At 38.5% G+C, this 13,913-nt stretch overlaps 1 protein-coding gene across 3 annotated transcripts; it reads left to right on the forward strand.

The window, feature by feature from the left end:
* Positions 1-12,015: 12,015 nt before the first annotated feature.
* On the forward strand, positions 12,016-13,565 carry LOC119080943. Of its 3 annotated transcripts, XM_037189569.1 has the most exons (3): positions 12,040-12,132; positions 12,203-12,489; positions 12,609-13,565. In XM_037189569.1, exons 2-3 carry the CDS (start codon positions 12,339-12,341, stop codon positions 13,499-13,501), a joined length of 1,044 nt encoding a protein of 347 aa, XP_037045464.1. In that variant the 5' UTR covers positions 12,040-12,132; positions 12,203-12,338; the 3' UTR covers positions 13,502-13,565. The 3 variants fall into 3 exon arrangements, with proteins under 3 accessions (XP_037045466.1, XP_037045464.1, XP_037045465.1); XM_037189571.1 differs by lacking the exon at positions 12,203-12,489 and having other exon boundaries at positions 12,016-12,132; XM_037189570.1 differs by lacking the exon at positions 12,040-12,132 and having other exon boundaries at positions 12,194-12,489.
* The last annotated feature ends 348 nt before the right edge of the window (positions 13,566-13,913 follow it).

The following is a 13,913-nucleotide window of genomic DNA, read 5'->3' on the forward strand; positions in this document are numbered from 1 at the left end:
GTTAAAAAGACCAGAAAGAAGCTTTATAGCTATCTGATGTGAATTGCTAAAGCGCAACGTTAAAAAGACCAGAAAGATGCTTTATAGCTATCTGATGTGAATGCGATGTAAAACTTGTAACGTGTATTACCGACTAAACTTACAATGATGTTGACCATTTCACGAGTCTTTACGGACGTTATGACTCTATGGAGAATTTGGATGGTAGGCAGCTACGAAACCACTTGGGCGCTTGTATGGCAGTTAAATAACGAAATCGGAGTTACCTGCAATCGAATATTGTCTTGAGGCTGATTCATTCGGTGTGGTGTTTTCATTTTGTTGACTGAAATTCGTTGAATTTCCTTGGTGTTTCATGGATTCTGGCGTGGTTTTCGTGTTTAAATGTGCGTATGCGAGCCAGGAGATCAATTTGGTGATTCATTGGGAAAGAATTTGGTTGAAATTGTGTGATCGTGAGTACGATGTCGCTGGCTTTGTGTTTTGTTTGTTGTTCAAATGTGATGAATTTTCGCTCGTGTTTTTTGCTACATGTTGGGTTTTCAAAGTAGCCATCCATTAGTATCCGAACATTCCATCGAAGATGGCAATTTTTCTATGTAAATTTTCAAAACTTGTTCAATCGAAAATTTACGCTGTCTTGTGAACGAATACGATGGAAGCAACTGATGATGGACAGTTCTATACTGTCCTGTGACCACCATCGTATTCGGAGGTCGAAACAGCTTCTCTTTCATTGATTCAATCACTTAACGTGAACCGTGGGTAAGGGAAGAGCATAAAAGCTCTGTTCGTTCTTGCAATCAAGCTTTGACGATTCGTTAGCTGAAATCCCGAACGAATTTCAGTTGTTTAGTTAAACTTATGAGGCATTTCAGTTATTTAGCTAAATTCGTAGGCATTTCAGCGTTTAGTTATTTGAATTTGCAGGCATCTCAGTTATTTAGCTAAATTCGTAGGCATTTCAGCGTTTAGTTATTTGAATTTGTAGGCATTTCAGTTATTTAGCTAAATTCATAGGCATTTCAGCGTTTAGTTCTTTGAATTTGCAGGCATTTCAGCTTTAAGCTGCTTCAATTTGTAGGCATTTCAGCTTTAAGCTATTTCAATTTGTAGGCATTATTAACCTATTAGCCTCGTGCTGTAGGTGGTAATAGGTTGGTCTTCATCGTTGTTCGTTTAGTTCGTTGCTAAAGCGCAACGTTAAAAAGACCAGAAAGATGCTTTATAGCTATCTGATGTGAATGCGATGTAAAACTTGTAACGTGTATTACCGACTAAACTTACAATGATGTTGACCATTTCACGAGTCTTTACGGACGTTATGACTCTATGGAGAATTTGGATGGTAGGCAGCTACGAAACCACTTGGGCGCTTGTATGGCAGTTAAATAACGAAATCGGAGTTACCTGCAATCGAATATTGTCTTGAGGCTGATTCATTCGGTGTGGTGTTTTCATTTTGTTGACTGAAATTCGTTGAATTTCCTTGGTGTTTCATGGATTCTGGCGTGGTTTTCGTGTTTAAATGTGCGTATGCGAGCCAGGAGATCAATTTGGTGATTCATTGGGAAAGAATTTGGTTGAAATTGTGTGATCGTGAGTACGATGTCGCTGGCTTTGTGTTTTGTTTGTTGTTCAAATGTGATGAATTTTCGCTCGTGTTTTTTGCTACATGTTGGGTTTTCAAAGTAGCCATCCATTAGTATCCGAACATTCCATCGAAGATGGCAATTTTTCTATGTAAATTTTCAAAACTTGTTCAATCGAAAATTTACGCTGTCTTGTGAACGAATACGATGGAAGCAACTGATGATGGACAGTTCTATACTGTCCTGTGACCACCATCGTATTCGGAGGTCGAAACAGCTTCTCTTTCATTGATTCAATCACTTAACGTGAACCGTGGGTAAGGGAAGAGCATAAAAGCTCTGTTCGTTCTTGCAATCAAGCTTTGACGATTCGTTAGCTGAAATCCCGAACGAATTTCAGTTGTTTAGTTAAACTTATGAGGCATTTCAGTTATTTAGCTAAATTCGTAGGCATTTCAGCGTTTAGTTATTTGAATTTGCAGGCATCTCAGTTATTTAGCTAAATTCGTAGGCATTTCAGCGTTTAGTTATTTGAATTTGTAGGCATTTCAGTTATTTAGCTAAATTCATAGGCATTTCAGCGTTTAGTTCTTTGAATTTGCAGGCATTTCAGCTTTAAGCTGCTTCAATTTGTAGGCATTTCAGCTTTAAGCTATTTCAATTTGTAGGCATTATTAACCTATTAGCCTCGTGCTGTAGGTGGTAATAGGTTGGTCTTCATCGTTGTTCGTTTAGTTCGTTGCTAAAGCGCAACGTTAAAAAGACCAGAAAGATGCTTTATAGCTATCTGATGTGAATGCGATGTAAAACTTGTAACGTGTATTACCGACTAAACTTACAATGATGTTGACCATTTCACGAGTCTTTACGGACGTTATGACTCTATGGAGAATTTGGATGGTAGGCAGCTACGAAACCACTTGGGCGCTTGTATGGCAGTTAAATAACGAAATCGGAGTTACCTGCAATCGAATATTGTCTTGAGGCTGATTCATTCGGTGTGGTGTTTTCATTTTGTTGACTGAAATTCGTTGAATTTCCTTGGTGTTTCATGGATTCTGGCGTGGTTTTCGTGTTTAAATGTGCGTATGCGAGCCAGGAGATCAATTTGGTGATTCATTGGGAAAGAATTTGGTTGAAATTGTGTGATCGTGAGTACGATGTCGCTGGCTTTGTGTTTTGTTTGTTGTTCAAATGTGATGAATTTTCGCTCGTGTTTTTTGCTACATGTTGGGTTTTCAAAGTAGCCATCCATTAGTATCCGAACATTCCATCGAAGATGGCAATTTTTCTATGTAAATTTTCAAAACTTGTTCAATCGAAAATTTACGCTGTCTTGTGAACGAATACGATGGAAGCAACTGATGATGGACAGTTCTATACTGTCCTGTGACCACCATCGTATTCGGAGGTCGAAACAGCTTCTCTTTCATTGATTCAATCACTTAACGTGAACCGTGGGTAAGGGAAGAGCATAAAAGCTCTGTTCGTTCTTGCAATCAAGCTTTGACGATTCGTTAGCTGAAATCCCGAACGAATTTCAGTTGTTTAGTTAAACTTATGAGGCATTTCAGTTATTTAGCTAAATTCGTAGGCATTTCAGCGTTTAGTTATTTGAATTTGCAGGCATCTCAGTTATTTAGCTAAATTCGTAGGCATTTCAGCGTTTAGTTATTTGAATTTGTAGGCATTTCAGTTATTTAGCTAAATTCATAGGCATTTCAGCGTTTAGTTCTTTGAATTTGCAGGCATTTCAGCTTTAAGCTGCTTCAATTTGTAGGCATTTCAGCTTTAAGCTATTTCAATTTGTAGGCATTATTAACCTATTAGCCTCGTGCTGTAGGTGGTAATAGGTTGGTCTTCATCGTTGTTCGTTTAGTTCGTTGCTAAAGCGCAACGTTAAAAAGACCAGAAAGATGCTTTATAGCTATCTGATGTGAATGCGATGTAAAACTTGTAACGTGTATTACCGACTAAACTTACAATGATGTTGACCATTTCACGAGTCTTTACGGACGTTATGACTCTATGGAGAATTTGGATGGTAGGCAGCTACGAAACCACTTGGGCGCTTGTATGGCAGTTAAATAACGAAATCGGAGTTACCTGCAATCGAATATTGTCTTGAGGCTGATTCATTCGGTGTGGTGTTTTCATTTTGTTGACTGAAATTCGTTGAATTTCCTTGGTGTTTCATGGATTCTGGCGTGGTTTTCGTGTTTAAATGTGCGTATGCGAGCCAGGAGATCAATTTGGTGATTCATTGGGAAAGAATTTGGTTGAAATTGTGTGATCGTGAGTACGATGTCGCTGGCTTTGTGTTTTGTTTGTTGTTCAAATGTGATGAATTTTCGCTCGTGTTTTTTGCTACATGTTGGGTTTTCAAAGTAGCCATCCATTAGTATCCGAACATTCCATCGAAGATGGCAATTTTTCTATGTAAATTTTCAAAACTTGTTCAATCGAAAATTTACGCTGTCTTGTGAACGAATACGATGGAAGCAACTGATGATGGACAGTTCTATACTGTCCTGTGACCACCATCGTATTCGGAGGTCGAAACAGCTTCTCTTTCATTGATTCAATCACTTAACGTGAACCGTGGGTAAGGGAAGAGCATAAAAGCTCTGTTCGTTCTTGCAATCAAGCTTTGACGATTCGTTAGCTGAAATCCCGAACGAATTTCAGTTGTTTAGTTAAACTTATGAGGCATTTCAGTTATTTAGCTAAATTCGTAGGCATTTCAGCGTTTAGTTATTTGAATTTGCAGGCATCTCAGTTATTTAGCTAAATTCGTAGGCATTTCAGCGTTTAGTTATTTGAATTTGTAGGCATTTCAGTTATTTAGCTAAATTCATAGGCATTTCAGCGTTTAGTTCTTTGAATTTGCAGGCATTTCAGCTTTAAGCTGCTTCAATTTGTAGGCATTTCAGCTTTAAGCTATTTCAATTTGTAGGCATTATTAACCTATTAGCCTCGTGCTGTAGGTGGTAATAGGTTGGTCTTCATCGTTGTTCGTTTAGTTCGTTGCTAAAGCGCAACGTTAAAAAGACCAGAAAGATGCTTTATAGCTATCTGATGTGAATGCGATGTAAAACTTGTAACGTGTATTACCGACTAAACTTACAATGATGTTGACCATTTCACGAGTCTTTACGGACGTTATGACTCTATGGAGAATTTGGATGGTAGGCAGCTACGAAACCACTTGGGCGCTTGTATGGCAGTTAAATAACGAAATCGGAGTTACCTGCAATCGAATATTGTCTTGAGGCTGATTCATTCGGTGTGGTGTTTTCATTTTGTTGACTGAAATTCGTTGAATTTCCTTGGTGTTTCATGGATTCTGGCGTGGTTTTCGTGTTTAAATGTGCGTATGCGAGCCAGGAGATCAATTTGGTGATTCATTGGGAAAGAATTTGGTTGAAATTGTGTGATCGTGAGTACGATGTCGCTGGCTTTGTGTTTTGTTTGTTGTTCAAATGTGATGAATTTTCGCTCGTGTTTTTTGCTACATGTTGGGTTTTCAAAGTAGCCATCCATTAGTATCCGAACATTCCATCGAAGATGGCAATTTTTCTATGTAAATTTTCAAAACTTGTTCAATCGAAAATTTACGCTGTCTTGTGAACGAATACGATGGAAGCAACTGATGATGGACAGTTCTATACTGTCCTGTGACCACCATCGTATTCGGAGGTCGAAACAGCTTCTCTTTCATTGATTCAATCACTTAACGTGAACCGTGGGTAAGGGAAGAGCATAAAAGCTCTGTTCGTTCTTGCAATCAAGCTTTGACGATTCGTTAGCTGAAATCCCGAACGAATTTCAGTTGTTTAGTTAAACTTATGAGGCATTTCAGTTATTTAGCTAAATTCGTAGGCATTTCAGCGTTTAGTTATTTGAATTTGCAGGCATCTCAGTTATTTAGCTAAATTCGTAGGCATTTCAGCGTTTAGTTATTTGAATTTGTAGGCATTTCAGTTATTTAGCTAAATTCATAGGCATTTCAGCGTTTAGTTCTTTGAATTTGCAGGCATTTCAGCTTTAAGCTGCTTCAATTTGTAGGCATTTCAGCTTTAAGCTATTTCAATTTGTAGGCATTATTAACCTATTAGCCTCGTGCTGTAGGTGGTAATAGGTTGGTCTTCATCGTTGTTCGTTTAGTTCGTTGCTAAAGCGCAACGTTAAAAAGACCAGAAAGATGCTTTATAGCTATCTGATGTGAATGCGATGTAAAACTTGTAACGTGTATTACCGACTAAACTTACAATGATGTTGACCATTTCACGAGTCTTTACGGACGTTATGACTCTATGGAGAATTTGGATGGTAGGCAGCTACGAAACCACTTGGGCGCTTGTATGGCAGTTAAATAACGAAATCGGAGTTACCTGCAATCGAATATTGTCTTGAGGCTGATTCATTCGGTGTGGTGTTTTCATTTTGTTGACTGAAATTCGTTGAATTTCCTTGGTGTTTCATGGATTCTGGCGTGGTTTTCGTGTTTAAATGTGCGTATGCGAGCCAGGAGATCAATTTGGTGATTCATTGGGAAAGAATTTGGTTGAAATTGTGTGATCGTGAGTACGATGTCGCTGGCTTTGTGTTTTGTTTGTTGTTCAAATGTGATGAATTTTCGCTCGTGTTTTTTGCTACATGTTGGGTTTTCAAAGTAGCCATCCATTAGTATCCGAACATTCCATCGAAGATGGCAATTTTTCTATGTAAATTTTCAAAACTTGTTCAATCGAAAATTTACGCTGTCTTGTGAACGAATACGATGGAAGCAACTGATGATGGACAGTTCTATACTGTCCTGTGACCACCATCGTATTCGGAGGTCGAAACAGCTTCTCTTTCATTGATTCAATCACTTAACGTGAACCGTGGGTAAGGGAAGAGCATAAAAGCTCTGTTCGTTCTTGCAATCAAGCTTTGACGATTCGTTAGCTGAAATCCCGAACGAATTTCAGTTGTTTAGTTAAACTTATGAGGCATTTCAGTTATTTAGCTAAATTCGTAGGCATTTCAGCGTTTAGTTATTTGAATTTGCAGGCATCTCAGTTATTTAGCTAAATTCGTAGGCATTTCAGCGTTTAGTTATTTGAATTTGTAGGCATTTCAGTTATTTAGCTAAATTCATAGGCATTTCAGCGTTTAGTTCTTTGAATTTGCAGGCATTTCAGCTTTAAGCTGCTTCAATTTGTAGGCATTTCAGCTTTAAGCTATTTCAATTTGTAGGCATTATTAACCTATTAGCCTCGTGCTGTAGGTGGTAATAGGTTGGTCTTCATCGTTGTTCGTTTAGTTCGTTGCTAAAGCGCAACGTTAAAAAGACCAGAAAGATGCTTTATAGCTATCTGATGTGAATGCGATGTAAAACTTGTAACGTGTATTACCGACTAAACTTACAATGATGTTGACCATTTCACGAGTCTTTACGGACGTTATGACTCTATGGAGAATTTGGATGGTAGGCAGCTACGAAACCACTTGGGCGCTTGTATGGCAGTTAAATAACGAAATCGGAGTTACCTGCAATCGAATATTGTCTTGAGGCTGATTCATTCGGTGTGGTGTTTTCATTTTGTTGACTGAAATTCGTTGAATTTCCTTGGTGTTTCATGGATTCTGGCGTGGTTTTCGTGTTTAAATGTGCGTATGCGAGCCAGGAGATCAATTTGGTGATTCATTGGGAAAGAATTTGGTTGAAATTGTGTGATCGTGAGTACGATGTCGCTGGCTTTGTGTTTTGTTTGTTGTTCAAATGTGATGAATTTTCGCTCGTGTTTTTTGCTACATGTTGGGTTTTCAAAGTAGCCATCCATTAGTATCCGAACATTCCATCGAAGATGGCAATTTTTCTATGTAAATTTTCAAAACTTGTTCAATCGAAAATTTACGCTGTCTTGTGAACGAATACGATGGAAGCAACTGATGATGGACAGTTCTATACTGTCCTGTGACCACCATCGTATTCGGAGGTCGAAACAGCTTCTCTTTCATTGATTCAATCACTTAACGTGAACCGTGGGTAAGGGAAGAGCATAAAAGCTCTGTTCGTTCTTGCAATCAAGCTTTGACGATTCGTTAGCTGAAATCCCGAACGAATTTCAGTTGTTTAGTTAAACTTATGAGGCATTTCAGTTATTTAGCTAAATTCGTAGGCATTTCAGCGTTTAGTTATTTGAATTTGCAGGCATCTCAGTTATTTAGCTAAATTCGTAGGCATTTCAGCGTTTAGTTATTTGAATTTGTAGGCATTTCAGTTATTTAGCTAAATTCATAGGCATTTCAGCGTTTAGTTCTTTGAATTTGCAGGCATTTCAGCTTTAAGCTGCTTCAATTTGTAGGCATTTCAGCTTTAAGCTATTTCAATTTGTAGGCATTATTAACCTATTAGCCTCGTGCTGTAGGTGGTAATAGGTTGGTCTTCATCGTTGTTCGTTTAGTTCGTTGCTAAAGCGCAACGTTAAAAAGACCAGAAAGATGCTTTATAGCTATCTGATGTGAATGCGATGTAAAACTTGTAACGTGTATTACCGACTAAACTTACAATGATGTTGACCATTTCACGAGTCTTTACGGACGTTATGACTCTATGGAGAATTTGGATGGTAGGCAGCTACGAAACCACTTGGGCGCTTGTATGGCAGTTAAATAACGAAATCGGAGTTACCTGCAATCGAATATTGTCTTGAGGCTGATTCATTCGGTGTGGTGTTTTCATTTTGTTGACTGAAATTCGTTGAATTTCCTTGGTGTTTCATGGATTCTGGCGTGGTTTTCGTGTTTAAATGTGCGTATGCGAGCCAGGAGATCAATTTGGTGATTCATTGGGAAAGAATTTGGTTGAAATTGTGTGATCGTGAGTACGATGTCGCTGGCTTTGTGTTTTGTTTGTTGTTCAAATGTGATGAATTTTCGCTCGTGTTTTTTGCTACATGTTGGGTTTTCAAAGTAGCCATCCATTAGTATCCGAACATTCCATCGAAGATGGCAATTTTTCTATGTAAATTTTCAAAACTTGTTCAATCGAAAATTTACGCTGTCTTGTGAACGAATACGATGGAAGCAACTGATGATGGACAGTTCTATACTGTCCTGTGACCACCATCGTATTCGGAGGTCGAAACAGCTTCTCTTTCATTGATTCAATCACTTAACGTGAACCGTGGGTAAGGGAAGAGCATAAAAGCTCTGTTCGTTCTTGCAATCAAGCTTTGACGATTCGTTAGCTGAAATCCCGAACGAATTTCAGTTGTTTAGTTAAACTTATGAGGCATTTCAGTTATTTAGCTAAATTCGTAGGCATTTCAGCGTTTAGTTATTTGAATTTGCAGGCATCTCAGTTATTTAGCTAAATTCGTAGGCATTTCAGCGTTTAGTTATTTGAATTTGTAGGCATTTCAGTTATTTAGCTAAATTCATAGGCATTTCAGCGTTTAGTTCTTTGAATTTGCAGGCATTTCAGCTTTAAGCTGCTTCAATTTGTAGGCATTTCAGCTTTAAGCTATTTCAATTTGTAGGCATTATTAACCTATTAGCCTCGTGCTGTAGGTGGTAATAGGTTGGTCTTCATCGTTGTTCGTTTAGTTCGTTGCTAAAGCGCAACGTTAAAAAGACCAGAAAGATGCTTTATAGCTATCTGATGTGAATGCGATGTAAAACTTGTAACGTGTATTACCGACTAAACTTACAATGATGTTGACCATTTCACGAGTCTTTACGGACGTTATGACTCTATGGAGAATTTGGATGGTAGGCAGCTACGAAACCACTTGGGCGCTTGTATGGCAGTTAAATAACGAAATCGGAGTTACCTGCAATCGAATATTGTCTTGAGGCTGATTCATTCGGTGTGGTGTTTTCATTTTGTTGACTGAAATTCGTTGAATTTCCTTGGTGTTTCATGGATTCTGGCGTGGTTTTCGTGTTTAAATGTGCGTATGCGAGCCAGGAGATCAATTTGGTGATTCATTGGGAAAGAATTTGGTTGAAATTGTGTGATCGTGAGTACGATGTCGCTGGCTTTGTGTTTTGTTTGTTGTTCAAATGTGATGAATTTTCGCTCGTGTTTTTTGCTACATGTTGGGTTTTCAAAGTAGCCATCCATTAGTATCCGAACATTCCATCGAAGATGGCAATTTTTCTATGTAAATTTTCAAAACTTGTTCAATCGAAAATTTACGCTGTCTTGTGAACGAATACGATGGAAGCAACTGATGATGGACAGTTCTATACTGTCCTGTGACCACCATCGTATTCGGAGGTCGAAACAGCTTCTCTTTCATTGATTCAATCACTTAACGTGAACCGTGGGTAAGGGAAGAGCATAAAAGCTCTGTTCGTTCTTGCAATCAAGCTTTGACGATTCGTTAGCTGAAATCCCGAACGAATTTCAGTTGTTTAGTTAAACTTATGAGGCATTTCAGTTATTTAGCTAAATTCGTAGGCATTTCAGCGTTTAGTTATTTGAATTTGCAGGCATCTCAGTTATTTAGCTAAATTCGTAGGCATTTCAGCGTTTAGTTATTTGAATTTGTAGGCATTTCAGTTATTTAGCTAAATTCATAGGCATTTCAGCGTTTAGTTCTTTGAATTTGCAGGCATTTCAGCTTTAAGCTGCTTCAATTTGTAGGCATTTCAGCTTTAAGCTATTTCAATTTGTAGGCATTATTAACCTATTAGCCTCGTGCTGTAGGTGGTAATAGGTTGGTCTTCATCGTTGTTCGTTTAGTTCGTTGCTAAAGCGCAACGTTAAAAAGACCAGAAAGATGCTTTATAGCTATCTGATGTGAATGCGATGTAAAACTTGTAACGTGTATTACCGACTAAACTTACAATGATGTTGACCATTTCACGAGTCTTTACGGACGTTATGACTCTATGGAGAATTTGGATGGTAGGCAGCTACGAAACCACTTGGGCGCTTGTATGGCAGTTAAATAACGAAATCGGAGTTACCTGCAATCGAATATTGTCTTGAGGCTGATTCATTCGGTGTGGTGTTTTCATTTTGTTGACTGAAATTCGTTGAATTTCCTTGGTGTTTCATGGATTCTGGCGTGGTTTTCGTGTTTAAATGTGCGTATGCGAGCCAGGAGATCAATTTGGTGATTCATTGGGAAAGAATTTGGTTGAAATTGTGTGATCGTGAGTACGATGTCGCTGGCTTTGTGTTTTGTTTGTTGTTCAAATGTGATGAATTTTCGCTCGTGTTTTTTGCTACATGTTGGGTTTTCAAAGTAGCCATCCATTAGTATCCGAACATTCCATCGAAGATGGCAATTTTTCTATGTAAATTTTCAAAACTTGTTCAATCGAAAATTTACGCTGTCTTGTGAACGAATACGATGGAAGCAACTGATGATGGACAGTTCTATACTGTCCTGTGACCACCATCGTATTCGGAGGTCGAAACAGCTTCTCTTTCATTGATTCAATCACTTAACGTGAACCGTGGGTAAGGGAAGAGCATAAAAGCTCTGTTCGTTCTTGCAATCAAGCTTTGACGATTCGTTAGCTGAAATCCCGAACGAATTTCAGTTGTTTAGTTAAACTTATGAGGCATTTCAGTTATTTAGCTAAATTCGTAGGCATTTCAGCGTTTAGTTATTTGAATTTGCAGGCATCTCAGTTATTTAGCTAAATTCGTAGGCATTTCAGCGTTTAGTTATTTGAATTTGTAGGCATTTCAGTTATTTAGCTAAATTCATAGGCATTTCAGCGTTTAGTTCTTTGAATTTGCAGGCATTTCAGCTTTAAGCTGCTTCAATTTGTAGGCATTTCAGCTTTAAGCTATTTCAATTTGTAGGCATTATTAACCTATTAGCCTCGTGCTGTAGGTGGTAATAGGTTGGTCTTCATCGTTGTTCGTTTAGTTCGTTGCTAAAGCGCAACGTTAAAAAGACCAGAAAGATGCTTTATAGCTATCTGATGTGAATGCGATGTAAAACTTGTAACGTGTATTACCGACTAAACTTACAATGATGTTGACCATTTCACGAGTCTTTACGGACGTTATGACTCTATGGAGAATTTGGATGGTAGGCAGCTACGAAACCACTTGGGCGCTTGTATGGCAGTTAAATAACGAAATCGGAGTTACCTGCAATCGAATATTGTCTTGAGGCTGATTCATTCGGTGTGGTGTTTTCATTTTGTTGACTGAAATTCGTTGAATTTCCTTGGTGTTTCATGGATTCTGGCGTGGTTTTCGTGTTTAAATGTGCGTATGCGAGCCAGGAGATCAATTTGGTGATTCATTGGGAAAGAATTTGGTTGAAATTGTGTGATCGTGAGTACGATGTCGCTGGCTTTGTGTTTTGTTTGTTGTTCAAATCTCAGGTACATTTTTCACTATTTTTGAAATGGTAAATATATTTGGTCGGCAATGCAGTACAAACGTTGGTGACGTTACAGTGTTTCCTCGTGCCAATGTATCTGTCACGTTTATTATCCGCAACGTTTTATTGTGTAAATAGCAGAATGGACTTAGTCGATTTTTCAGACATTTCAATCGAAAGCATTCTTGGTAATTATATTTCTTTATTCTCTGTGGATTTTTTGATCTTCGTAGATATGTTTGTTTACTAATTTTTTAGCTGAAAAGTAAATATTACGAAAATTGAATGAAGAATTGGTGATGCGATTGCTTGCGTGTGCGTATGGTTATGTATGTGTGCCGATAAGTGAAATTCAAGTGAATTTTCTGTCCCGAAACTAAACAATAACACCAAAATGAAACCAACGAAAAGTAAAAAGAAACCCATATCCGAAACCAAGCCCAGCTCCTCAATTCATAATTATTTCAAAACTGGTCCCAATGAATCTTCACGGGTGCCTAACGTAAAATCAGTGTACGTTGATGCGGTACTGAATAAATTGAAAAGTAAGAATTTTTGAATTCTATAATTTCGCACAGGAAGTTCTTCTGACAGTGTGCTCCTGAAATTGCACAGACAAATGTATGTCATTTTGCTAATTGAATTTCTTAAAATGGCTTCATAGGCTTCGATGACGAACGTGTGACAAAGAACGACAACAACGCAGATCGCGAAAATGATGTACCTGCATTGACGACGACACCACCAACGAAAACTACACGAGAGGAAAACAACAAATCAAATCGGCAAGATCTCTGTCAAGCACCAGACGACACAAACGGATGCAGTGATTGTGAAAATTGGCGGAAGAAGTACAAGGAGATGGAGAAACGGTTCCTCAAACTGAGTGTTTGTCACTCCGAATTAACAATGAAGCACAAAGATCTGGTCCGTCTTTTAACAACTAACGCTGGTTCGAGTGATGTAACGGAACAGTTTATCGATCGACACATATCCGAAGATCTGGACCTGGTGTCGACGGGTACCGCACGAGCTCATAGCGACACCGATTCGTTTGTCGATCAACACACATCCGCAGATCTAGCTCCAGTGTCAACAGGTCAGAACTCAAGCTCCATATTCAAAATATCTTCGGTATCCGCAGTGGGCAATGACATTTTCACGGATGATGAAATCACAAATCTGAAAAAAATTGCCCTCACCAAGAACAGAGATTCGACATTCATCCTCAGCTGCGTGCAATATGCCTACAAAGAAAATTTAGCTTCACTAACAAGCAAAACTCTGAAAGGAACCAGAGGCAAATACGAAGTTAAAGAGGGTAAAGTGATCACTATCAAGCCTCCAAAAGATCCGTTAACCCCCGAGAAGGTTGCTCGGATACAACAACTTTTCATCGATCGGATAGCCAGATGCAAATGTGTTGCTACCGAATCAGGAGAACGAGTCAACCAGCTAAGATTCAATGAACTTATCGCGAATGCTGTAAGAACCGTGACGAACAAACAGGCACCCCAAGAAGTGCGATCAAATCAGAACGCGGATTTGAATTTGTAATTTAAATCGAATTTGTATTCGATTTTATCGAAATGAAGAAAAATAAAATATTTTCTGTTTAATTGGAGCGTGAAAGTTATTGATGATACTTTGATGTTAACATTGGGTAAGAGCGATACTAAACGGTAGATCCCGTCGCCGAAAAGTAGATCTGCAGAAGCCGAGGTAAAGATCGGCGGCTGATTGTGGCCTAAAAACATTAGTTAGAATTTGGTTCATATTGGGACTTTGTAGAATTACGTTTGTGATTTCCTACACTTCCACTAGCTTGTGAAGTTGTACCTGCGTTGTCGGTCGTATAATTGATTTGGTTCGTGCGAGCGAAATGGCCTAAAATCATCCGTCTGGAACTGATACTACTATCAAGCTCTCTGACCTTTCTTGAGGTTTGTATCATTTCGCGTAGATAGGC

This window comes from Bradysia coprophila, unplaced genomic scaffold (genome assembly GCF_014529535.1).
Source record: "Bradysia coprophila strain Holo2 unplaced genomic scaffold, BU_Bcop_v1 contig_350, whole genome shotgun sequence".
NCBI lineage: Eukaryota > Metazoa > Arthropoda > Insecta > Diptera > Sciaridae > Bradysia > Bradysia coprophila.

What these genes read in the sequence shown, in the direction of transcription:
- LOC119080943 (XM_037189569.1), top strand. Translation starts at nt 12,339, where the DNA reads ATGAAACCAACGAAAAGTAAAAAGAAACCCATATCCGAAACCAAGCCC. An exon ending in GGTACTGAATAAATTGAAAA is followed by an intron (nt 12,490 to 12,608) that starts GTAAGAATTTTT and finishes ATGGCTTCATAG; the next exon opens with GCTTCGATGACGAACGTGTG.